Source organism: Styela clava, chromosome 9 (genome assembly GCF_964204865.1).
Source record: "Styela clava chromosome 9, kaStyClav1.hap1.2, whole genome shotgun sequence".
Lineage (NCBI taxonomy): Eukaryota > Metazoa > Chordata > Ascidiacea > Stolidobranchia > Styelidae > Styela > Styela clava.
Window position 1 is genome coordinate 13,051,288 of NC_135258.1, and position 24,682 is coordinate 13,075,969.

General features: G+C 35.0%; 2 protein-coding genes across 6 annotated transcripts; both read right to left on the reverse strand.

The window, feature by feature from the left end:
• Positions 1-6,070: 6,070 nt before the first annotated feature.
• LOC120339299 (putative pre-mRNA-splicing factor ATP-dependent RNA helicase PRP1) lies at positions 6,071-18,298 on the reverse strand. Of its 2 annotated transcripts, XM_078116467.1 has the most exons (18): positions 17,563-18,298; positions 16,322-16,486; positions 14,939-15,138; positions 14,329-14,433; positions 14,161-14,252; positions 13,863-13,991; positions 13,597-13,744; positions 13,126-13,302; positions 12,871-12,990; positions 12,020-12,169; positions 11,433-11,564; positions 10,921-11,047; positions 10,200-10,360; positions 9,742-9,895; positions 8,901-9,091; positions 8,380-8,552; positions 7,395-7,516; positions 7,143-7,326 (listed from the first exon to the last, which is right to left on the reverse strand). In XM_078116467.1, the coding sequence occupies exons 1-18, from the start codon at positions 17,645-17,647 to the stop codon at positions 7,289-7,291; spliced, it is 2,469 nt and encodes an 822-aa protein (XP_077972593.1). In that variant the 5' UTR covers positions 17,648-18,298; the 3' UTR covers positions 7,143-7,288. The 2 variants fall into 2 exon arrangements, with proteins under 2 accessions (XP_039263322.2, XP_077972593.1); XM_039407388.2 differs by having other exon boundaries at positions 6,071-7,516; positions 17,563-18,297.
• Positions 18,299-20,104: 1,806 nt separating this feature from the next.
• LOC120339545 (glutamyl-tRNA(Gln) amidotransferase subunit C, mitochondrial-like) lies at positions 20,105-24,682 on the reverse strand. 4 transcript variants are annotated; one of them, XM_078116279.1, is made up of 4 exons: positions 24,447-24,682; positions 22,124-23,411; positions 21,635-21,786; positions 20,105-21,256 (listed from the first exon to the last, which is right to left on the reverse strand). In XM_078116279.1, the coding sequence occupies exon 2, from the start codon at positions 23,389-23,391 to the stop codon at positions 22,906-22,908; it is 486 nt and encodes a 161-aa protein (XP_077972405.1). In that variant the 5' UTR covers positions 23,392-23,411; positions 24,447-24,682; the 3' UTR covers positions 20,105-21,256; positions 21,635-21,786; positions 22,124-22,905. The 4 variants fall into 4 exon arrangements, with proteins under 4 accessions (XP_077972405.1, XP_077972402.1, XP_077972403.1 ...); XM_078116276.1 differs by lacking the exon at positions 24,447-24,682 and having other exon boundaries at positions 22,124-24,291; XM_078116277.1 differs by lacking the exon at positions 24,447-24,682 and having other exon boundaries at positions 20,105-21,320; positions 22,124-24,291.

Here is a 24,682-nt window from a genome sequence, read left to right on the forward strand (position 1 = left end):
GGTATGTGGAAGATTGAAAAGCCTAAATATGATATCTACTTTATACAGATAGCTTGTACGAACCATAAAGTATAACTCATAACTAGCTACGCTTAAAAGTAAGGAAGCTCACTCGAGACTTGTAATTCAACGCTGAAGGATTACAAAATCGTTTTGGAAAATGATTCTGCACAGCAACACCGTCTAGTGTTTGTAAATATCAAGATTATTGGAATGCCATTTCTATCGTTACGATAACATAAACATTTAGAACTATATCCCACTAGTGTTAAAAAATATTATTCAAACAAAATCTATCAACAATTCTTATAGCTCAGGGATAGGGTAAATTCCTAATTAACATACTTTCCGGTTATTCGTGGAGTATTATAGGCGAGTGCTATACATCGTACTGTGTAAAAATGTTCTAGATTTTTAAACGTTTTAAAGTAGTAACAGATATCTACTTTGAAAACATTGAACTTCCTTTTCATACGTAAGAGCAAACAATAACTTGTTATTGGTTGTTGTAGGGGCGTAGGCCGTAGGCCTACATTAGTTGTGTATTGGCGGTCCGCTTCTGATATCCGAAATAGAAATCTCAACAAGTATACATATTAAGACAGATTATTTTTCCAATATTCGAATAATATATAGCCTTGACACGCATTTTAAGACCGAAATTTATATTTCGTGGTTGTACGCGCCCTTTCTTCAAACGGATTTACGAGAATATTTAGTTTTTGCGTCTTTTCATGTTGTTGCGCAGATGAAACAATTTATTAACAATTTTAAACCGTTTACAGTTTATCAGAGTGAAATAACAAAACAAATTGCCGAATCAAATTCATAGCAAAAGTATGAATTTTGTTCATTATGACATAAACCTAGGTTTCCTCGGAAACAACCGCCTTAAGCATGGCGCAACCCGCGGGTGCTGTATTATTTAATCGATTATTTTCGATTGTATACATGTATACATAAGTAACAGCTATATCTCTGTGATCATTAAGATTAAAAGAGAATAAGACAACGCGCTTTATACATCGCGAATAATTAGCGTTAGAACGAACACTTCTTGTGATATCAGAATTGATTCCCATAAACATTCACAGCTTATATTTACGTATTTACAGCTTTGGGATCATTTAATCGGTTAATGGACTTATTAGGTACAATTTGACGCCGATACAATCTTGTTGCGTTTGTTTTGACGGTTCAAGGTCGGCGCGAAACGAATTTTTGTCTCGTACATTGACAGAAAATCAGATAATGACGATCTGGCAAGTATAAAACATGTAATCCTCGACAGCCGTTGCTAATTGCCTAGCTACTTGAATTAATCTGTATCTAAGAGATCTAGAATCTCTCAAAAAAAATTGGTAAATATACAATATATATTACCGGATAATTTTAAATATACCCACCATGAAGTATTCATAATGCATGGGCAGGAACTCAATAGGCAATTTGTTAGTATTAAATGTACCTCTTTGATTGTATTGTTCATACTCATTTCAAAATGTATCTTCTAACCTCTCTACACAAAATATATGCCGGCTATTTGTCGGTTTTTATACTTGTGTTTCCGATATTTAAAACAAATACCTCGATGGTCATTGTTTTCTTCTAGGAGTTCTAGTTTAGTTGTAGTTACCAAAAATTATTCACATAAAAACTGCCCGCGAAAACTCGAAAATAAGCATCATAAATTTTGCAATGGTAAAGTATAAAATGATAACACAACATTTTGTTTGGACTGTTTGCTTCACATTTTCGGTGAAAAGTTTGGCATTTTTGTTTGGTAGAAATCTATTTACTTGCTTGGGCCTAATAACCTATAATGTGCATCATGAAAGGAAAGAGCCGGGACAAATATATGAACATTCAATTTTCACTACCGGTATAGACATCGCTTTCACAAAGAACCTTGATATATCAGCAGAAAAACTATGCAAGGGCATTATTTTTGTCAAATAAGCAACCAACTAAGCAATAGAGAATTCGAGTTAAAAATACCTGTGTTACCACGCAGCGTCGCATGATACAGTGTGATTCATTCGAGGTACGATCCAACGTAGCCTAGGCCCTCACATCACCCAATCCTTGTTGCATGCACGGACTTTTAAAAAATTAGTGTTTGTTCATTCCGACAATCACTGACAGTTTAAGCTACTTGATAACGACCATTCAAAATAGAATAATCTATTGAGGGTAACATAAAAAAAGAGGAAAATATTGGTACTTCAAACAAAAAGCCTGCGCTTATCCCTGGACTGAAAACTCGAGAAAGTAGAAAGCGACACGCTGCAATTTTCATTGCCAGGTAATGGACTGGCGTAGGTCTTCGATGATCTATAAATTCGAAAATTTTCGGACATATATGTTATAAAAAAATAAACACGCCACAGATAAATAACCAAAGCACAAAATTTAAACTAATAAACCATGAAGCTTCACCCAATCGAGTAAGCGAATTTAATCCAAGAGATCTACGGGAAAGTCGCTAAATTGACAAGATTATCTGAGAAAGAAAATTGGGAAAGAACATTTTATGTAACAGCCCTCTGTCCATCATCGAATGAGTGAATATTTTTCAAAATCGTTGCTAGAGATTCCAGGAAGAATATGGAAAAATACAAACGCCCTACATAGCTCTATAGACGAATTCCATTTTAAATACAAAAAAGTTAATACAAAAATAGTTAGATGCGATTGGCCCAGTAGCGTACACGGAGAGAAAGGCGATTTTTTGTATCATGAAAAATTTAACTCAAATACAATAGACCAGTGGTTCTCAGACGAATGACATCCCCCCTACTCTCCCCCACCCCAGTTGTGCAAGGGCCACGATACTATGTGATAGAATAATTTCAATAAGATTTCGTTAACCCACTTTTTTATTCAAAATAAAATAACTGCACTGTTCGCCGTAGTTACAGTACCCGATAGGGTTATTTATAATGACAGGATGTTTTCCCTTGTGCACTTGTCATACTTGTCCACGAGTCCCAAAAGCCCCTGGAAGGGGGGCACGAACTATAATAGGTTGGGAACCACTGATCTACTTCATTTTTTTTATCATTCTATGTCCTGAGATAAGCAATGGGAAACTTCAATAATTTTACCTAATCATAGCAGTCAGTCAGAATGTAGTTGGTTACTTTTATACTAATTAGTGTTGACACTCATTTCTCTTTAGATGTCTATGAATTTGCTTTTATTAGATTTTCTCAAGGAAGTCTTAATAAAAAAGCGTATGAATGTTGGTATCTGACAGTGTGCTATAGTGAGTAGTTGTAAATTCGGTTCAAATAAAAAAAAATCAAACCAGGGTTTATCGACACCCTGGAGTTTCACCATTACTGTCCAGGGGTTCTGCAAATTTCCATTCAAGTCCGGGAGCCTAGATTATTACATGTATATATTGTTTAAATATAACCAAATACCTAACTAAGGTAGGTTTGGCACTATCATTGAACTTGCTACACTTTAAATTTAACTTTTTGTTTTGTCAGTATTAGGTTTTGCTTTTATTTATAGTGTATACAATTTTCAAAATTGACTAGGGCCGAACACACTGTATATTTAGGCTCAAAATAAAATTTAAATTTTCGGAGTGAATCAAATAAACGAGTTCTGAAATGATGTGATTATAATCTTTTGTTTTCGCGGTTTCAGATGAAATATCAAGCACAGACTCCAACATTCAGAGGTCGAAGTATCTACATAAATATATATAACTTTGTAGGCGGCTACAAGGTTTGGAGGTTGTGATTCAACCAGTCTCATCAATGGATTACACCCAATAAATAAGGTGGAAATCTTAGATCACTTACCATTACAATATTCAGGATTTTGAAATCTCTAATCTGCAATGCCAACACTTACAGTGATCCAACTTTATATTTTGTTCATCTTCAGTTTTTAACGTTACATTTTATCATCTCAAAAAGTGTCGATTGAAGGAGTTTTTTTGTTCGACTTTATGTAACTACAATTTAACACATCAAACAAAAGTTTGAAATTTTGAATATTTTTGTATTCAACAGAAATTAAATTCTGATCTATTTCAATCAAACTTCCTGTCAGATATAATAATCTGATGTTAAAGTATAATACGTAAAAAGAAAGTGTTCATTTCCAAAAAATTCCTTTTCAGGTAATATAATTTATTTTATCTTAGTCTGGATTACACATTTGTCACATAAATTGACGTGCTGACAATACTGTGATATATATATATGAATTACGTGTGAACAACGACCTCAGACATGTAAAACTGGCAAACCGCGTGCTGGTGCGCGAGAGGTAAAATGCACTTTTTTACATGCAGATATTAATCGCGATAATTTGTTTCAGATACATGAAAACCAAGTACTATTCAGGTAAGATATTGTGTTTATTGACCCTTTTATTGCAAGATTGAACTTTTGAAAACAACTTTATAATTTAGCATCCAACCACATGATGGATTGACATGGTTTGCGTGTTATACAATAATATGTTGTACAATATATGACGTCGTTTGTTATTGCAATTTAGGAGAGATTTCCGTATTTCTCTACAAAAGATTCGATTTTTAGTTCAATTTAATTGTCAAATACATCAATTCAGCAGGATAGGTGCAAATATTAACGTGGTTTTTGATGTGCAATGGAACTAGTACGGCCCGAGGGAGCAATACAATTGTAACTTTCATCTTCAAAATATTAAAAGTTTGACAAAAAATTTGACATTCCGATCTTCAAAATTGAAAAGATGTTGGTTCCCGGAAACCAAATAGACTGCAAGAATGGATTAATTTTTGTAGGTGAGGAAATAACACAGTTGCCTTAAGATACAACCCCCTTGCTCCATCATCAACAATATTCAAATTGTTCAAGACGAACACATTGCTTTTTAAAAGAATGGAAAGATCGTAAATTCAAGATTCATCGTTCAGAACAGGGTGGTTTAAACCCAGGCCTACGTGTGACCCGCAGCTTCATTATCTGTGACATGCGTCGCATTCGGAGAGTAATCAAAAAATCGCATTTGGTGTTATTTGGTCATAAAATTGACCCGAAAAATCTTTTGACATATTGTTACATCACTAATGTCACTGAATTTACTAGTGTTATGGCTAGCTGAGGCAACTAGCAAAGTTGAATGATGTGTCAGGCAGTCTGAATCGTTATCTAACTTTCTATCTTTTTGATCGGGAATATATGCTAACAATTTCGGCATCATAAAAAACTAAAAATCGAATGAGAATTGTATTAGCTTATGTTGGCTATGTCTGATGATTAAATATCAATGTTATAAAAATATAATTCATGCCGGGTATTTGTTGTGACCAGCCTAAACAGTATTACAAAAATTCTGCCTTAATGTCAGAAATTTAGTGATAACCCTCATGTACCTCTTGTCGAAAAGTTGTGTAAGTGACACAAGAATAAACTTTAAACGGCATTTTAGAATCTTGTGAGTAATGAGCATTTTTCAAAATTAAGATTTTGCTTTGAAAATTTTATCGATGTTCGAATGCACTTACATTTGCGGATGCACTTTTTCTTATATGAAGAGTTCGAAATCTTACACTAAATATAGACATAGAAAGACTTTTTCAGGTTTAGCAAGTTTTTTGGTGTTTTTTTTTGCATGTTTTAACTTGATAAATGACAAAAACTGATCAATATGTTACCACAATAAAAACGTTTGTTTTGTATTGCACTGTTTACCTAATTTTGGCATTATTGTGGCCCGCGAACAATAAAAAAATAATTTTGTGGCACCCGGAGCCGACAACCTTGGTTTAGTTAGAATATGGAAACGTTTCCACTGTTCTATCTGGCTGTAACAACATGAATTATATCCCACGAGAATGTGTAATTGATAAGAAAGGTGATTACAGTTTTCTTCAGGGGAGAGAATCGATAAAACAGGGTTAGAAGGAGAGCATCGTATCGCTTCATCCGATTGTTAATCAATTTGGAGAATAAGACAAGTTGTTCAACTCGTTTCTTCTAGAATCTAGCGTACTCGTCTATGCTTGACTTCATGCTAGTATTTTTCTTTAAAAAAACTATACTCTACAAGTTGTTTTATTATACTTTATTTTTGAATTTTTTGAAGGCAAGCAGTTTATTTTAACGCAATTAAATATATTATTAACACATGTCATGGTTTACAAACATTATCAGCAACATATCAATCAAATGCTAAAATCAATGTAATTCCATATAGCTCTTCACTCTACATTTGGCCATGAAAATGACACAAAAAGCACTAAACTCACAACCTATGTCAAATAAAATAGAAAGTAATTTTATGCTATAATTTGTATTCTATTCATTAAACAGAGATTAAAAATAGTTTACATTACATTGTTTTTGAGATTATATTGATTATTGCCCCAACGTCGGAATAACTTTGAAATGAGAAAAAATATCAATTTTTATGCTTTTTATCTGGTGGCCAATACATTGTACTTTGTTAAAAATTGATTAAGATTTTGGGAGGTGACTCGTTCTCCAAGCTGGCAGCTTGTGCAGAAAAACAATATTATAAATTAACAATATTTAACGAGCAGAAACTGAAAAATTAAATATTAACTCGTGTACGGCTCGAAGACGATGCAAAGTTTTATGATAGATAGAAACATTTGTTTTATTTGGAAATCCATTAAAGATTTACTTCGTGTGTTTAATGAAGCACTTTAGAAACGATGATCACTAAAGTTTTCCGTTATTTGCTAAAATTATTATATTTTCTTCTATAGGAAATTGAGATGAGAAAACATTTTGGCGGAAAAAAACTATCTAGCTATCAAAACATAGCAATATTGAAGAAAATGATTTTTGAACTTAAGAAATTAACAATGTCGCAGTTAGAAGCAATAAAAATGAACTCAATATTAGCCACCTGTAAGCGATTAGAAGAAGCGATTTCAAATCTTAATATAATTATATAAAAAAAACGAGACAAGAATGATAACGAAGAAAAGACGACGGGCCTAAGAAGTTATATAACCCTGGCTGAGAACGGTAAAGGTTTAAATATTGAGTCAAATGTGCATGATGGTAATACATGGTATTCCCTTTATTGTATGTTGCAGCTTTCTTCTTCTTCTTCTGTCTCCTCGGTTGCATAATTTCTGACGTAGCTTGACGCTTGTTGATACATGTAGTTCAAGTCACGTGCAGTTTGCGTCAGAATATCTACTTCAACGTTACCAGATTTTTGTATCTGCGAGTCTGTGCTTGTGGAACTTTTTGCCTGACTACTATAAGGTCTCGTCCCTTGTATACTGTGACTATTACCCTTCTTATTTTGATATTGTGAAGATGGTGCAGCTGGAATTCCCTGTTGACGATGAAGTGGTAATTTCATTGAAGATTTTTCAATGTCTTTTGCAGTTTCTACTGACTCACCCGCCAGTTCTTTGTCTCGTATGTTAGCATGTTTGAGCTTTTCAATCGCTTCCAATAAATTGCTTTTGGCTTCGCCAGAAGGCAAGTTGGCTAAGTAACTTTGTGGCATGATTTCTGCAACCCTTGAAAAATGAAAGTTTGAATACAACATTATCATTGTTATTATACCTTTAGTAACCTTTGGTATCTTTGGTATTAATAGTGAAATAGTTTTATTTGGTTTCTTTCATACAATGGTCAGTAGCCATTGCTGTATGGTGTAAACAGCAGTTGCTTTTCTTAGGTTTCCTAATGTCAAAAAACTAAAAAGATTCTAATTTTTAAATCGGCCGTTTATACATAGCAGAGAGGCAAGAATTTGGTTGTGATCACCTAAGTCAAACGCTAGGCAGCCGACGTGCAAAAATTGATAATTTTCCGATAATTACAGCCTGCACCTCTACCGCTAATAAATCAAATCGAAACATTCGGAACACTCAAATAAATTTGAAATATTCCACAGTAGTTATAAATTATTAACTTTGTATAAGGCAACAACTTTGTATCATGAGGCTAAAACTGACCATCTTTACTTTTCCAAAAACATTTAGAGAAGGTATATCTAAAGACAGAAATATATAGAGACTTCTACAATCGGACACGAGTGTGGACTGTCACACAAAACATATGTTGTTGGTTAAGCGATAGCTTAAACACATCGGTAGTAAAAATTTTCGTTGCGCACTTTTCCGTCCTTGGGCTAAATACAACGTACCCTCGGAAATTTAAATAAAAAGTAGAATGGACTAGAATAAAAAGCAATAAATCCATTGGTTTAGTAGTTCAAGAAAAGTGATTCTTTGTTTCAAAAACTGAACAACAACAATTTATCAAATGATCCACTGGTTTGTGATGTGTCTACAATACGTAAGATAATTCATCCATAAAGGCTTTATTCCCTCTGATATTATAATAATCGATTTATCAACTTTAGGAATAATCTTACATTTCTGGCGTGACTGAAGACACAGTGACGATATAGCTATTGTCGGATAAAACAAATCTATTAAACGTAACCCATTCCGGTGACGTCATAGAGAACGACGCTGAACTTAATCTGGCAACGTGTCGATCTCTGACGATCAGGTAATTGCCACTCCCGTCAACGTCTTTTGCCACCTGTTAAAACAAGATTTATGTGTCTACAATTTCAATGCTTTACAGTTGTAAAAATTTAACTGCATTTTTTAATTTTCGACAAAAGTCGAAGAGGATTATTGAAAAATATCATTCTCTGACGAATTGTGCACAATATCTTATTCAAAGTTTTCTATATATATAATAGTTAATAGGCATACATTCGGAAAATTTTGATAACATTCTCTATTTACGTACGCTTTGATTTCATTTGCCGTGTGAAAATTATAAATCGGTTTGCTGCAAAATTACACATTAGTTATAAAAAAAACTATTCCAACTGTGTATTTGTATCATCCTCAAAGTTTGCGATTTAATTTCATATCAAACCTGCATAAAAAATCCTGCGAGCAAAGCTTTTTTTACGCTTATTTCCATTTCTTTCATATCTGTGAGTCGAGGGCTCATGGGAAGTTCAAGTCGTTCCATGACTTGAACAATGTTGGCACGAACTTGAGTCGCCAGTTTTAATGATGAATATCTCAAAAAATTATCTTTACACCATTGTTCTGACTCTTTATCTGTGAAATGTTAGAATTACAAAATTTGTTTCTGTAGCTGTCTTATATAGAGGTCTGGTCTGCACATTAACTCACGGACAATGTGATTGTTATATAGCAGGGGTAGGCAAGGTTTTTGAACCAGGGGCCAACAATTTTGCCTACCTAGACTGGCGGGCCATGTAAGTGACGGAAAAAGTTACATTTTATGAACAATATTTACAGTGTTACAAAAGCAAAAGTGGAAAACAATAAGCCTCGTGCCCAAACTAAATTTAACCGCAATCTCAACCAATTCCTTGAGTTATTTTTAGTCCGGTTGTGGCAGCATCAGGCGGGCCCGATTGAATTACCACCCGGTCGGATTTGGCCCGCGAGCCGTACTTTGCCTATATCTGTTATATAGACTCACAGCTTCCCAGAATTTCTCCCGAAACGTAACTTAAAAGTACAATGACTATTGTTTTTAAATTCGTCCACCTTCATTTTACGTTTACTCAAACGTCCACGCAACTCAGATCACCATGCGCGACAAATTTCAGTATGGGACATTCTTTGAGGCACAAGCTCATATTCCGAGACGCGTTTACTTAGTTGGGTTCCTTGGTATACTATAGCAACTAACGGATCCGCCAGCTCAAAATGCTTATTCCATAGCCAGGTATACCTACTTGCTATAAAGGCATCATAAATATTGAGTAAGGTAAAATGATCTCCAGATGAATGCGTCATCATCTTTCGCCGTTTTTCTATCTTAGTTTGCATTCCATCTTGTACAACGAAGAAATCGGGCACAACGAGCATTGAAACAATGGACAGCATTTCCTAAATAAATTTGTCGAGCTATTAAAAATAAAAGACAACGAAGAACATAATTTTGGAAAAGTTCATAAAACTTTATTTACGCAAATATACGTTATACCGAAGTTTTTGCGATAAAATAAACTGCACATAGTATATCTATGCTCTGAACATTTACTGTGCAATACATTTTGAGATCTATTTAGCGTTTAAATGATAAAAAATTTGAAAGAAAATCGGATACTTACATAATTGCTCCTAATAAAGCAGAAGCTCCAGTTAGATGATACAGATGACGATAGATTGTATTTTACCTAGTCGTACATACCTCTGAACATAATTCCCCACAACTGGCAATCACACATTTTGCTAGTTGCAAACTTAATGGAAATTCGCTCATTACTGCACCGAGATCTGACAGATTGCCGTTGTCATCAAGAGCACCATGATAATCTAAATCTTCTAATGCTTGCATGTATGCTTCCGGACCTAAAATATATGAATAGAGTAAGTTTCTAATATATTATTCCTCATTCTAGTGTTGACTATCAGATCAAAGAATAAAATTCAGTTGTGGGATTCAGAATTTGGAGAACAGGTTCTATTTTGTATCGAACACACTAACAACAGGTTCTCTCATTTCAGAAAATGTATGTATGTCACTATACAAGCTACATTATTAACATGAAACGCTTCTTACAAATATAATACACAATATTCGAAACGTCGAATATAACGCTATTCGTCAACTGCAGTACAAGGCACACATTGCAGCGGTCGTCTAACTATAAAAACCATAAAACAATAACGGGTTCGCTGATATCACGACACTGTAAGAACGTGGACCCCCTGACTCCCACCACTCATATACCATCGTCACCTTTTACCCGGAAAACGAGGAATTTAATTGTCGACATGAGATGTATGATCTCGGTTCAGATACCGGTGGATTTTATCATGGATGTTCAATTTGAAAATTCTTCCTAGGGATTAGCGGTAAAAAGCAATGTTTATTTTTAAATTAACTATATATATCCAATTCGAAATACCTGGAGGGTCTAATGTGTGACAACTTGAGAATGCAACATCCAGTCTCTGCAGAAGTCTCTTCATTAGTAATATATTTGTTGAAAGCTCACTTCGAACAACGGCGGGTAGAGGAAATTCTTCAAATTTCTGTAATGAATAACACGACTGCCTAATTTATTTTACTGGATATTGGGCGTAATTAACTGTCATATCTAAATTTTGTTTAAATTGACTTGAACAATATATATACAATTATCAACTAGTTCTTGATAAGAAGAGGAATTATACTATATGCCAAATTGGTCGATAGCTATTTGATTGAATAAGTACTGGAACTGTTTTACGGGTAACAAAGAAAAATGTGATAAAAATTACCGCATTGTTATAGTTGATTGAAAGGAAACTTGCCCAGGGCAATACTGTTAGTTTGAAAGAGCTTGAAGATCTCCCCGTCTTTTGCTTAGAAACTACCAATTCGAAATTACATTTATTATAACATGCTACCAATTACACCATCGATCGTTGTATTTACCTTGAACTCGGCTTCTGTGTAAAGTCTATAAACCTGTCCAGTTTTGGCACAACGACTTGTTCGCATATTGACATTTAATTTGGTAGTGTACGTTAAAAAGTCAGAATGTGCACGAATACGACAATTGTATACCTGAAAGTGATACAAAAATGTTTATGAAATAATTACAGTAGTTTTGAAATTTTGGAATAGACTGAATATCTCACTTTCAAAAGTTGTTCAGTATTTTGCTCTATCTAGTGGTAGTCTAGACTCTAGACTAGATGGCTGTTGCATTTAGGTTATATTCAATAAGGTTCACTTAGCAATTATATACTGTATTTGCAAGATAACAGAAATTTTCAATCACAAAATAGTTATGTATCGTTATCTCAATTGGCCAGTGCATGAATGTATGTATGGACAGTGTGAACAAGTGTTCACAATATGTAATATCGGCCCCGCAGGAATCAAATAAAACTTGAAAAAACAAATGGCCTCCTATCGATTTACTACAACTTTAAGAACAAAAAATTTGAATTCGGTTATCTATTGGTCTATAAAATTGGTCTATAAGAAAACTAAAAAAATTGACATAAAGTTCTAACCTTCGAGTTCAATCTACCGGAATCGACCACAACTGAAATGTTTGACATTGAGAAAGATGATTCTGCTATCGAATCACAAACTATTAATTTACGCGGTCGAAGGCCATTCTCGTTGCTAATTGATGTATTTTCAGATTTCTCATATACTTTCTGTAAATCATAACATTAAGTTCACTTCTAAAATTTATAAAAAATGTTTAAATGAGATGTGACATAAAAAAAATAGAAACTGGAACACGGGACAGAACTAGAACAAAAAAGCAAAAGTCTGCTCAGGACAAAAACAATTCCAAAAATTCAGACCAAGAAGGTAAGAATATGTCCGAATCAAAAAGAAGAAGCAGAAGATTCAGCAAAAAAGAAAAGCGTAACTCCCATACTCTTACACTGATTGTTTAAATTGCATGTAACTACTTTTCTTGTTATAGTTGAACTATGTATGTTTGAAGAAATCTGACCTTGGTCAGACGAAACGGTACAGAAATATATTTGTGTTAGTGTGCAGCAAGACTCTTGAATCACTTGGAATACGGGAAATGAGTTTTTAACTCACTAGAGTTAGAAATAATCTTTTTGATGACATTTATAAATCTTAACCAACGTACTTTTTAGGTCATTCGACCTTCTAGAAATTGCTAAGGTTAGGGACATGACTGAACCAAACTAATTTAAGCCAATTGGTGAAAACACAATATTGATCCCTTTTTCTCCAGTGGTATGTGCAATGTTGGTCGATTTTATGAGCTATATCTATTTATAAGTTGTAATTAACGGCATTGAAACTTCTTTTCTAATTTTGAATTCGGCTCCATTCAACTAGATTATATGCGTTAGAAGTTATCATACAATACCTGCTGAAATCCGTAAGGTAACTCGTGATATAAAGCTGCAACTACCAAATCTCCAGCTTCGCATCTGAGAGCTCTCATAGCTACTTCTCTTGCAACTCGTTCACAAATTTCATCAATTTCCTGCAAAACAATTATTTCGTTAATGATCAAAATATATTTGAAAAGGGCCAACTCATAAAATATTATTCAAATCGCACCCGATGGCGCACGGGAAATAAGGAAAACTCTCCCTCGCTGTTTCCCAAGTATATTTACCTTTTTGCCCGGCATGAACACCAGTATATTTCCTTCAATATTTTGATCACAATGACATTTCATTATTATCTCAACAGCATCAGATACAAAGTCACTTCCAAGAATATTCATCAGCTTGTAATGAATTTTGCATGATTGTTCTGTCTTCTCAACTATTTTGGTTGGTTCTTGGTCGTTCTGAGAAAGATAGTATGATACCATAAGCTTTAATATACAGTATACAATGCTTATGCGGAAAATTATGTATCGAATTAAAAAATTCTCATGCCGTTTTTATTGCACAAAACTAGCACATTCGGCATCGAACATGTTGTTTGGGTAGCCTACATCCACCCCACCTACTTCAGTCATTCAGCTTACAATATATATCTACCATAACTCAGAACATTGAGACAAATGAGGAATAGTGTGGCAAGTGCGTATTAGGTAACAAGAGAGATACGATATTTTGAGACACCATAAATTACTTACTTTTACGGCGTCATTTTGATCAGCATTTTCCTCCATAAAAGTCAAGTCGACGATGGGCACTCCTTCAAAATATTCCTCGAGTTTTGGCATTGCGTGGGATTGGCTAATCACTACAATTTTCAGTGTATCACGATGACAAGATATGATTCTGAAATTATTGAAATTAAAACGAAATTATTGAATAGTACGGATCAAATTAAATAGTAAGACTAGTAAATAGCAAGAAGTATACGTTAAAAAATTGCATATGATAAGAATTAGCTTACTTCAGTAAAGACAAGAGTACATCCGTTGAAATTGTTCTCTCCTGCACTTCATCTAGTATGATAATACCGTATCGTTCAAGCAATGGATCTTCTGTCATTTCTCGCAGGAGAACCTCGTCAGTGCAGAATCTAAAAAAGATTTTATAATTAAAATGTTGAATCGCCCAGTGGTCAACGACCATATTCAGGGTAATGAATACAAATTTACTATATGCCAAATCGGCTAGCTTCCTGTCGTTCCCAATTAAAAATCCCCAACTAATAAGCTTCAAACAATTCAAAATTATAAATGAAATACTTCAAAAATGTTTCATCCGAGGTGCAATCCGAGAAGGGTACTTTGTATCCAACTTCATTTCCGATACTGGTAAGATCCATTTCTCGTGATACCTTGAAAAACAATAGATTAATAGGTAAATATGACTTATATTATTATACAAACAATACCAATTACGAGAAGTCTCACCTGCATTGACAATGAGATAGCAGCCAGAGCATGTGGTTGAGTACAGACTACTGTACCAAACTGGAATCTCAACTCTTTCGCAAAATAGGCGCACCATTGTGGAATCTAAAGAGATGTTAAATTCCACAGATATCATAAATTAAAATGAGGTTTTGTGATTTAGCCATTTGACAAATATAAACGGTAATAGTATACGTCATTTCTAAGCATGGCGGGGCCGAAACAGAAGTTCCCCCCTTGACAAGTATGATCAACCTTGTGGGGGTGCGTTTTTTCAGCATAGCATACATGATAGACTTAGCTTTAATGTATGGAGAAATAATTCGAATGAAAAGCGAAATAGATTCTGTGAAAATGTTATGTTTGTAGTCCGCCCATTTTGTACACTATGAAAAAAATGCGCGCATTTTTTGGCTTTCGTAGTAACCTCTTTGTCTCTCAATTCTGACAAGATGATTATGCTTAGATGCTTCCTAGACCTAGAAAAGTACAATCGAAATGACTTTTAAACAAAATATTTGATTTACAGGAACAAAGCTGCTATATGTTTGATTACTCTGATATATCTATTTGTTTTTCGTCAACAAATACAAGATACAAAAAGATCTACCTGTGTGCTCTTGCCGCTTCCCGCTTTACCAGTTACAAGAACTATCGGACTTTCATCAACGCTCAAAACAAAATCGTCTTTGGCTTTCCATATCGATAGTTGTTGGCGTTCAGACAGTAATTCGTAATATTGTGATGAATATGACAACCCGTCCCAGGGATTTCGTTCCAAATCTGGAGAAGCCCCAGTTTCTCCATCGTCTGAAAAAGATGAATTTAAAAATATTTGTCTGTAAATATTTCGTACATAGGTAAAATAAGGATGGTGCACGGAATGTTATCGCGATAGACATGTACTGACAGAATAAATTCATATATTTCGATTGTCGGTATATACACAGGGCCGGCCGAGGTCACTGCAACCTTTATGCGGCAGCAGAGGGTGCTGCACTTCCATCGGTCCCGCTACTTCTGGGTGCTACACTGCTCTCTCATTCTTTTATTATCATGATATTTTTAATGCACACAGGGCCGGCCGAGGTCACTGCAACCTTTATGCGGCAGCAGAGGGTGCTGCAGCCCCAGCGGCCCTGCTACTTCTGGGTGCTACACTGCTCTCTCATTCTTTTATTATCATTATTGTGGCAAATAGTTAGGGTTACCATATTTTTTGTACTTCAAAGCGGGACGCCTCCAAAGACACGACCCCTTAGCTGTGATCCTGTAACTTTATAGTTTCCGATTTTACTACATAGGCCTACATTCAAAGCCATCCCGGCTGTCTTCACTGACCATATTGTCATCGAGAGTTCATGCGCATATTCTCTGTTTAACTATCGGGTTCAGTTCGAAAAATAGAAAGGAATAGACGCTAACGATACAAATGATCCGAATTTAGATTTTTTTTTATGTACAGCAAAAGGAATAAAGAATAATGAAATAGACTGCCGTTTTCAATCAATGAAAATTTACTTATTCCCTAATTAAGCATGCTTTTTTGTAGATAATACCTTCAAAAAGACGTTGCTCAATGTTACATTCACGTGAATGTCCGAACAGGACCAATTAGAATTGATTTTACATGTGATACCTTCGCTAACAATGTTAGCGGGAAACAACGAAACAAACAAAATTACGCATTCACCTTCAGTAAGTAGGCTAGCGTTGCGCTGCACAGCAACAACATTAACAAGAACATGTTCGTGTATTATGCTGGATGGCTGAACGCAAAAGTGGGACTTTTGACTGACTTGTCGGGACGGCGGGACCAGACGCTAAAAAGCGGAACGTATGGTAAGCCTACAAATAGTGAAAGAAGCTTTTCACGCCTCCAACTTATTACTTGATGTCGAAAATTCACGAGGATTGGCATATGTATATATAATTCTCCCTGCAAGTACATTACAGAGTTTTTAAGACATTCGACCAAGTTGCTATGTAGTACCTAAATCCACTTCGTTGTCGTCTTCGTCATTTAATCCAATTGTATCTATCCCGCGAAACTTTTCCTCGGCCGACTGGTTGTTTTCGTCATCGGATAGTTCCAAATATTCATTTGCGTATTCGGTATGAAAACGATTCGTTTCTTCGGACGTTAATTTTTCATTTCCTAGACAAATAGAAAACATTTTAAGTATAAGAACTTGTTTCCAACCAAATAGAAGGATTAAATCATCGAATCGTGCCTATATTGAAGTACTTACTGTAGCGTGTCTCGGTGAGGTAGTGGTAGTTTTTATTTAGAACAATAAAATTAGTCGAGTTACGAGTCCGTGATTTACAATATCTGATTGTAGCAAAGTTAAATCAGCGCACTCACTATTATACCAATGTTTAGGAAAATTATTTCATTATTCCAGGTATGAAAACTTCGCATTATTATGGAGGGGATTCGGTTGAAGGTATTTGAGTTTAGCATGCCATGTGGTTATTAACGTTAATAAAACCCGAGATAAACGTGGATTCTGTACGAGATAATACATTTCGGACATTTGCAAGACAATTCCAAAAAAGGAAATTTTCTTGGTTGTTTCTAGTTTGCCATTCTCATTTATCACCAAGTTCATGACCCTAGCTACATAATTATTCAGTATTAAACCAGCGTAACTCGTTTGTTTTATTTAGTAACACTGTTTGATACACATAGTCGAAACAAGGGTAATGAAGCATGTTTGAACAAACACTTGACTTCGCTAGCTAACACTGTTTTACTGTGATAAGCGAGCACTTATTAATATCGATTATTAACGATTTGCAATGTTATGGAGGATATACGTCTTATATATATAAATGTATGTAAATTTCGTGTGCCTGGTACCACATCTTTTAATAACGATGACCGATACCTACTGGCGCCATCCATATATGACGCATATATTCACCATTTTCCGTACAAATTTGCTCCTCTGAAGTCCGCATTAGCCTACTGTAGTATGGATCAGAAGTATAATAAAATATTTATACAAGCATCTAGATTGTTAACGGTTGAAATGCACAATCTCCATTCGTAATTTCTTAATCACCAAGTATATGAGAAGCCAGTACACAATAACTTAAATGCTGTATTTTACTACTGTCTAAAATTTGATAGTTATATATATACAAATACAGCCGAGTAGGTCACTAGGCAGACGTTAAAAAAGTTGGCCATAGTCGTAGAAATTTAAATAAAAATGGGATCCTCACCGGCGTCTTGATCCTCTTGAACTGCACCTTCATCGAGTGACCAATTTTGCAGTTTTTCGACAACCTTATCATCTTGATAGTCCATGTTTCACTCGACCGTTTGAATTTCTCAGCACAAAATATTTCTCCATGAAAATGATATTTTAAAGGTGAAATGCGCTGCTATGTCTATCTAGCATATAAGCTCAATACCGAATGAAATAGATTGAAGCAATAAAACGAGTGTGACAACCCAAGCGTAAATATATATATATTGTATTTTTATCAATCTTTCCTAACGGATTAATACGTTGATAGATCCTGCTGATGCGCACTCTGTCCGTTACATGTCTGTCTTAAAGTATCAATTATACTGAACAGGTGTCAGGGCGAATTTATCTTCTAATTTTTGTAAGCTTCTAGTTTATATCAGATATGCCCACTGACCTTTTTTTTAATAAAATGAGGGATATGTGTAATAGAGATCTTATTTCACGTACCACTAACACGTAAATTTATGGTTAATATCATAATGAGACGTATGCCATAGCTACCTTTAGTTACATATGGTCAAATATTTATGGAACTCATCCCCAGTGGGTCATAATAAACAGATTGGGTAATTACTAGTCACTGCTGCTATTCGCTATCTGTAATACACAGGATTCGCTATATTACATCCATAACCAGAGTAGCGCGACATGATGCTGACTGACTTGCGTGTTATGAACCCATAAAGAAATTATAAAATGTGCTCGTCAGAACGAGAACAAACAATGTTCCAGGATATAAAGAAACACTCCTAAGCTTTTCATTCGTTTCGTACGTGAACAAAGTAAACTGGCGGTACTCAGACACAAAAGAGTTTTCTTTTGTAAATAAACCGAAGTGGCTTTGTTTCAGGCTTTTCAGTGTTGCCAGATCTTAACGTACACAACTTTACCCAAACTTGCGTAAATACAAGAACCACTGAATTTTTTATAAAATTTTAACATTGAAATGGACTCTTGTTATATATATTTTTTAAAATTAAAAAATTTGTCGATTTTAATCGTAATGGCTTGAGAAAGTGAATTAATAAATACCAACTGCTTTTAGACTAAGTCTAAGTTTATTCGCTCGTAAAAAATAATAGTGTTAGTCGCTCAATTGGTGTAGCTGTCTATCATCAACAAGGGCCAAACTGGTACATAGTTTGTTTATAATTTACACCAATTGTTTCCAATAGGATATCTACTCAATGAGCTGACGCGAATTTGTATGCGAAGGTAACAAGCGTGAAATTCAATGACTAGGTTGTTCTTGCATTTCCTTTGCAATCATTTTGAATCATGGCCCCACGGCGCACAAAGCAACTCTCATACTCATGTCTACACTCTTAAACAACTTCTTTTCTGTTTTTAATAGTTGTTAAAGCAGAAAATGCTGATTTACACAAATAGGTATTGGGAAATTGACACAAAAGTTTTAATGCTTCTTTTGCAATTGCTGTACCCCCTTTGTGGAAAGAAATCCAGAAATATTACCCCCTTCCGTGTTTTTCGAAGGTTTCCTCCAAATTAATATCATTACGGATATCTAGGAGTCCTTCTTGCTATTGCGCGCTTAGAAATTCATCCAAAAACGGAAAAGAAGCATAATCATTTTTTGCAACTTTACTGGCCCAGCAGTCATCAATTTTTCCTTTATCCAGAACCCCTAAAGAGCCCTATAAACTCACGGAACTCCACTGTATGTGCTGCGGAACCCAAGGATTCCGCGGAACCCCTGTTGAAGAGCACTTATCTAGAACAAAACTGATTAGGTAATCCTACACATAACCTGGTGAGCGGGAGGAGAGGACGTTATTTGTCACTAAATGACGTACATCCCCACAAAAAATTTGCAGTTACAGGTAGCAGTCTCAATTGGACAAGTTATAACTCCTTTGACAAGAGACTCAAGGACGCCACGAACTCTCGCTAAATCCCCGACGGCATCGACCCCACATTTTCTTTTGTCTAAAAGTTTGTATATCAAGGCTGCGGACATCATCTACTAAATATGAATTTTCATATTTTCCACCAGACAATCTGCTGATCAACACCGGCCCACGACCTCTCGGATCTAAAAAAAATTACAGTATAACATAGCGGAATGATTATTCTTGGATAATAAATTGTTTCCTAACAACTACCAACAATTTTATTAGTGGCATTGCACGACGACGGAATTAATCCATATCGACCCACAGTTAAATTACAATCGCATTTGACCAGTGGTGGAATGTGTGTGGTAATTTGGAACCGCATGCCAAAACACCATGCTCAAATAATAATATCGTGGTATAAATAACTGATTTTCGCGATCTCTCAGCTAAAGTTGCAAAATGACATTTGTGCATCATGATACATTTGTGCATCACGATAAGCGCTAGGAGTACGCTTTAATTATATTCAAAATAACCCCGGGATCGCAACACTGCTCCTAACAGTCGAAGTCGATCAACTTTCACATCCACTGCATAAAGGTGAGATCGCATCACAAAAAGCTTTCACTGGAGATAACAACATGTTACAAACAATAAGGGAATGAGTACAATATATATTTGGGTCGACAATGGTAAAAATAACGAATATATATATAACCGACAACAGTCCACGCACAGTCTTATAAATATATTGTCAAAATATGAATACTTGAGATAAATGACGAATTTGAAAATATATACAATCATGGATGACTTCTTGAATAGCAGGAGACAGACAGTTCATTGCACCAGTAATGCTATATACATTTCTTTACTTAAAACAGTACAAGTGTTAAGGTAAATATTTAATTAGAATATTAGGTTCAAGGTCATCTTACTGAGAAGTGATTAATAAGTGTTTTCCTTCAAATGGGCATGTGAAAAGCTGTAGTGAAGACAATTTTATTATATACTTCAGCATGGTAAGTGGATGGTTCATTACTAATTGAAATGTTTTTAAATATCTAGACCTAGAGAAATTATACCTACATAGAGCGAGCAAATGAACAAAACAACCTAAATTGGAAATAACAATCCAGAACTGAATATACAATAAGTTTCATAGCCTTTTTGAGGTACATAAAGAAATTTTCAATTAAATTGCGATCACCAACAATTTGGAGTGTATGTATGGAAAAGTATATAAAAATGTCAATCAGGCAGTGTCTATACCAAGTGGCATGCATGAAAAAAACAATCTATGATATGTATAGAGTCTTTTAAAAATGCTAACATCAATCTCGACTTCATTTGAAATGGTATAATTTTTTTAGGAGCTCATTACAAAGTATTTCAAAGAAATAATACTTGAAAATAATATGAAAATGTATTGGCTAATCATTTCAGATATATCCCACAATTGGCAATTTAAAAAACGAGTATCTAGCAAATATATGGTGCAGATTCGATACATGCATTTCAACCATGAAATAAAGAGCAATTAAGTATTGCAAATATTGAATAGAGCATGAATAAAACAAAGATCCTATAAATTGCAGCTGAAAAGTGCTCATATTATGTCACAATAAAATCTTTAAAAATATCATAAACAGTTCTAAGACCAAGTAACAACTCTAACATATTTGAAAAGCTAATCTCAAGTAGGTAAATTTGAAACTTTTTAGCAAGCACTAATAAAAATATTCAATATCAACAAAGACAATGTGATTTCTGTGAATGGCAGGTGTCCAATGTGTGATTTCTTTACTGAAAAATATTAAACAATGTGGTATTAACATTGAGTAGCATATCGTTTAATAATTTCTGGAACCTGCATAAAAATGTTTTCAACATTAGATGACATAAGTTTAGAATATGTTTTAATGGAATGGCCATTGTAAACTTCCATGTTTGTGGCATAGCATCACATATTACAAATAGGTTAAAGTTTCGAGTGAAATTATTAGACAATAAAACTCAAATCACCCAAGTCACGAGCTGATCAATCAGTGAACCAAAGCTTAAAGACTTGCTGAATGAATTCCAAAATAGCTTGTTGGGAATCGGCATATGCAATGTTACAAAATTACCTTCTTTTATATTATTTTTACTAGGGAAAAATCGTAATACTCGCTAAAATGGTACCTGAATTCATCAAAGATTTTCGTGACCTATTAAACATTTTAAAACAAAATTTTCATTGCAAGTATGTTCCACTGGTGTTCCAAATTGTTGAAGAAGATCGACAGCATCTTGGGTGGAATGTTTCCAACATGTAATTTCTTGTATATAATGTCCTAAAAAAGTGGTGTTGAATTAAAGTAAATATAAATGATTGGTGATTTTCAGGTTTAGTGCTCAAAAAGTTTGGGTATATCAATAAGGGTATACCAAATTTACATCATAAAAATTATGAACGATGGTAATGTAATAAAAAAAATGTTATCCAGCAGGTCAAAAGCGGAATTGGTCTCCAGATAGTCAGGAGAAAAGTAGGCAACAGGTTGTGTAGGAGAAACGCTACTCTAAGAGAAACCCTTCTTAGAGCCTCAATAGTCCAATCTAATAATCTCAAATTTGCTATTAAACACCAACCCCAACAAGCTGTGGAGAAATAAAATACTGCGTAAACACCTGGTCAAGTCTCTTTCGTTGATCGACGAGCTCTTAGTCTTGCTCTATAATTTAGTTTCTCTTCGGAAGCTTTATTAGCTGTCTCCTCCTGTTTTCCATCAGTTATTGCTTGAATAAATTTAAACCTCTTCAGGAAAAGTTTGTAAACAATCACCCACAATATGAAAATAAATACGACAACAATCAAAGCACTTGATATTGTGAGCCCAGCAAAAAGAAGAAAATCTTGCAGCATGCTATATAAAGTTTTGAGTTTATACCCTATTGTAAATTTGTAACCTAAACTATAAATAAATGTAAATTTTAATGATGAGAGAATTATTTTAATGGAGAAAAGAGAAGACATGGCACTTTATTGAAAATTCGAGCTGATCTTAGTCACCAGTGAGGATGGTCAGAGGTTGACATTGACATATTCATTTAGCTTGTGAATTATTTTAACGATTAAGAATAAAATTTATGACACCATTGATGAATAAATAAATTCCTGTACTGACATTGACTCTGACACTGACTCTTGTAACGCATTCAGATTTTCAGCATTCTTTAACTTGGGGTATTCGTTTTCTAGAAATGCTGACATATGTGCAATTTGTTTATACTAATATTCGCTACTAAAGTACTCGATTTATTTGTTTCAATCGAAGTGTTCAAACTTATTTTTCTATTCAGCTCGTCCAACCTCAGAAGCTGACATAGGATTTCAAATCAATCTGCATCCTACTTGACAATAAATGATTCATGTTAAAAGAAGAGACTTAGTACCAGTAATTGTAACAATATCAGCTTAATTTGTCATCTTTTTCATTATCAATGTCAAAAAAGGTTTCGCCCTCATAAACTTTATTTCCAACTGGAGCAATATAATAGCCCTCAAATACTTCTTGCGGTAATTTTAATACATCTCCTTTTGTTTCCTGAGGTTCATCATCTCTCATTGGGAGAGGCACATTTTCCAAAACAGATACCAAAGGCTCAACTCCATCAGTGTCAACATGCAATATCTGGTCTGCGAAACGTATCGCACTCTCCAGTCTTTTCACAGCATTTGTGTCCTCAAAATTTACCAATGATAGTTGTTCCAAATGTCTTGCTTTTGATAATGAAATTTTTGTAGGTGGTGGAAGATCAACTTCTTCAATATGTTTCCAAACAGGTTCCTTAGGGATTAAATCAGAAGCTTTTTTTAAAACATTTCTTTTCGAAGTACAAATTTTTGTGTTGGAATAGATCCTTTTTAGTGCACTAAGAGATTTTTTTGTAAGCATTTCAGGTTCTATCTGCAACTCTGGTAAAAACATAAAAGTACACTACCTGATGAGCACTATGGAAGTTACATCTGAACATAGTGGCAATGAAATTCTGAATTTAGATAACTTACTAAAAAGGCAACTCCACACGATATTGTACAAAAAATCACAATACATTGACATTTGACACTGATAATCACATTGAAATGCAATTAAGTGATATGTGCAGACACATATTTATCTGGGCATTCTATTTCTCCCAAGACTATAGAATTTAATATTAAACTGAAAACGATTATCCTGGAAACACAATTCACAGTTACCGTACCCCAGCCCACACCAAAGTGACTTTATAGTCACTTGGCACGGCGATGTGGCTCAACGGGCTAAGCGTTAGGATTACGCTCGCCACCGCACCTCTAATTACTCTGCGTGGGTTCACAGGTTCGAATCCCATGCAGGGATGGTTATGTGCGAGAGGATTGCCGGACTCCTCGCCGTCGTTGGGTGGTTTACGTAACCGCTGGTCGATTACGGCTTCCTCCACCATCAAGTCCATGCTTCCGAAAACAAACAATATAACTAATCCCATACCCGACTTGGAATGGTAACCGGACGAGAGGCCGTGGTTCGCCATATGGATAAGCGGTCTTATCGGCTTTCCTCTCCCCCGGGATAAATATGTAAATCCTATCTTATCCTAGTCACTTTGGCCAAATATACGCACGATTGACCGAAATGGCATTTGCGCCGACGTTAAAGAACTGACTGACGTTGAGAAAACGAGAGAAATAACTGTTCGATTTCGAGTGCTCGTTTGCGCGTCTTGGATGGCAGTTCGTATAGTTTGAAGGGTTCTATTACGTCACTGTGACGTAATGGCGTAATTTTTGGATGGTGTAGTCAGGTGGGGGTTAGGATTGATACCGGTACGTGAAAAAAAAGTCATGTTACGCCCATTAGAAGTACCGTATGTTAGGTACGAAACTACATGAGACCCCCGGTACTTCAGTACTTATCTAAGCTTAATTAACATGTTGTCTAAGCAGACACAACAGATTTGGGATATTTACCATAGCTAAAGCTGGGAAACTAGCACCCTTTTCCTTTTACTCACATCCTCTGATTAAACGTGCACAACCTAAACTTCACCACTGATTCACGGTCTGAGGATTTGCTCTCGAGTTCGAAATAATAAAAGACAAACAAATGGGAATGGAAAGGGTTCATGTGAAAAATGGCTATCATGCAGCTCTCGGGCGCCGCATATGTATGGATGGATGTATTTTTATTCGTCTCTTATGGACCT

Coding starts and splice junctions, on each gene's coding strand:
- LOC120339299 (XM_039407388.2), bottom strand. CDS start 17,647: ATGGACTATCAAGATGATAAGGTTGTCGAAAAACTGCAAAATTGGTCA. Junction 12,991..13,125: donor TGTTCATGCCGGGCAAAAAG/GTAAATATACTT, acceptor ATTGTTTTGCAG/GAAATTGATGAAATTTGTGA. Junction 9,092..9,741: donor TTATGATGCCTTTATAGCAA/GTAGGTATACCT, acceptor AACATTTCACAG/ATAAAGAGTCAGAACAATGG.
- LOC120339545 (XM_078116276.1), bottom strand. CDS start 23,424: ATGTTTTTACCAGAGTTGCAGATAGAACCTGAAATGCTTACAAAAAAA.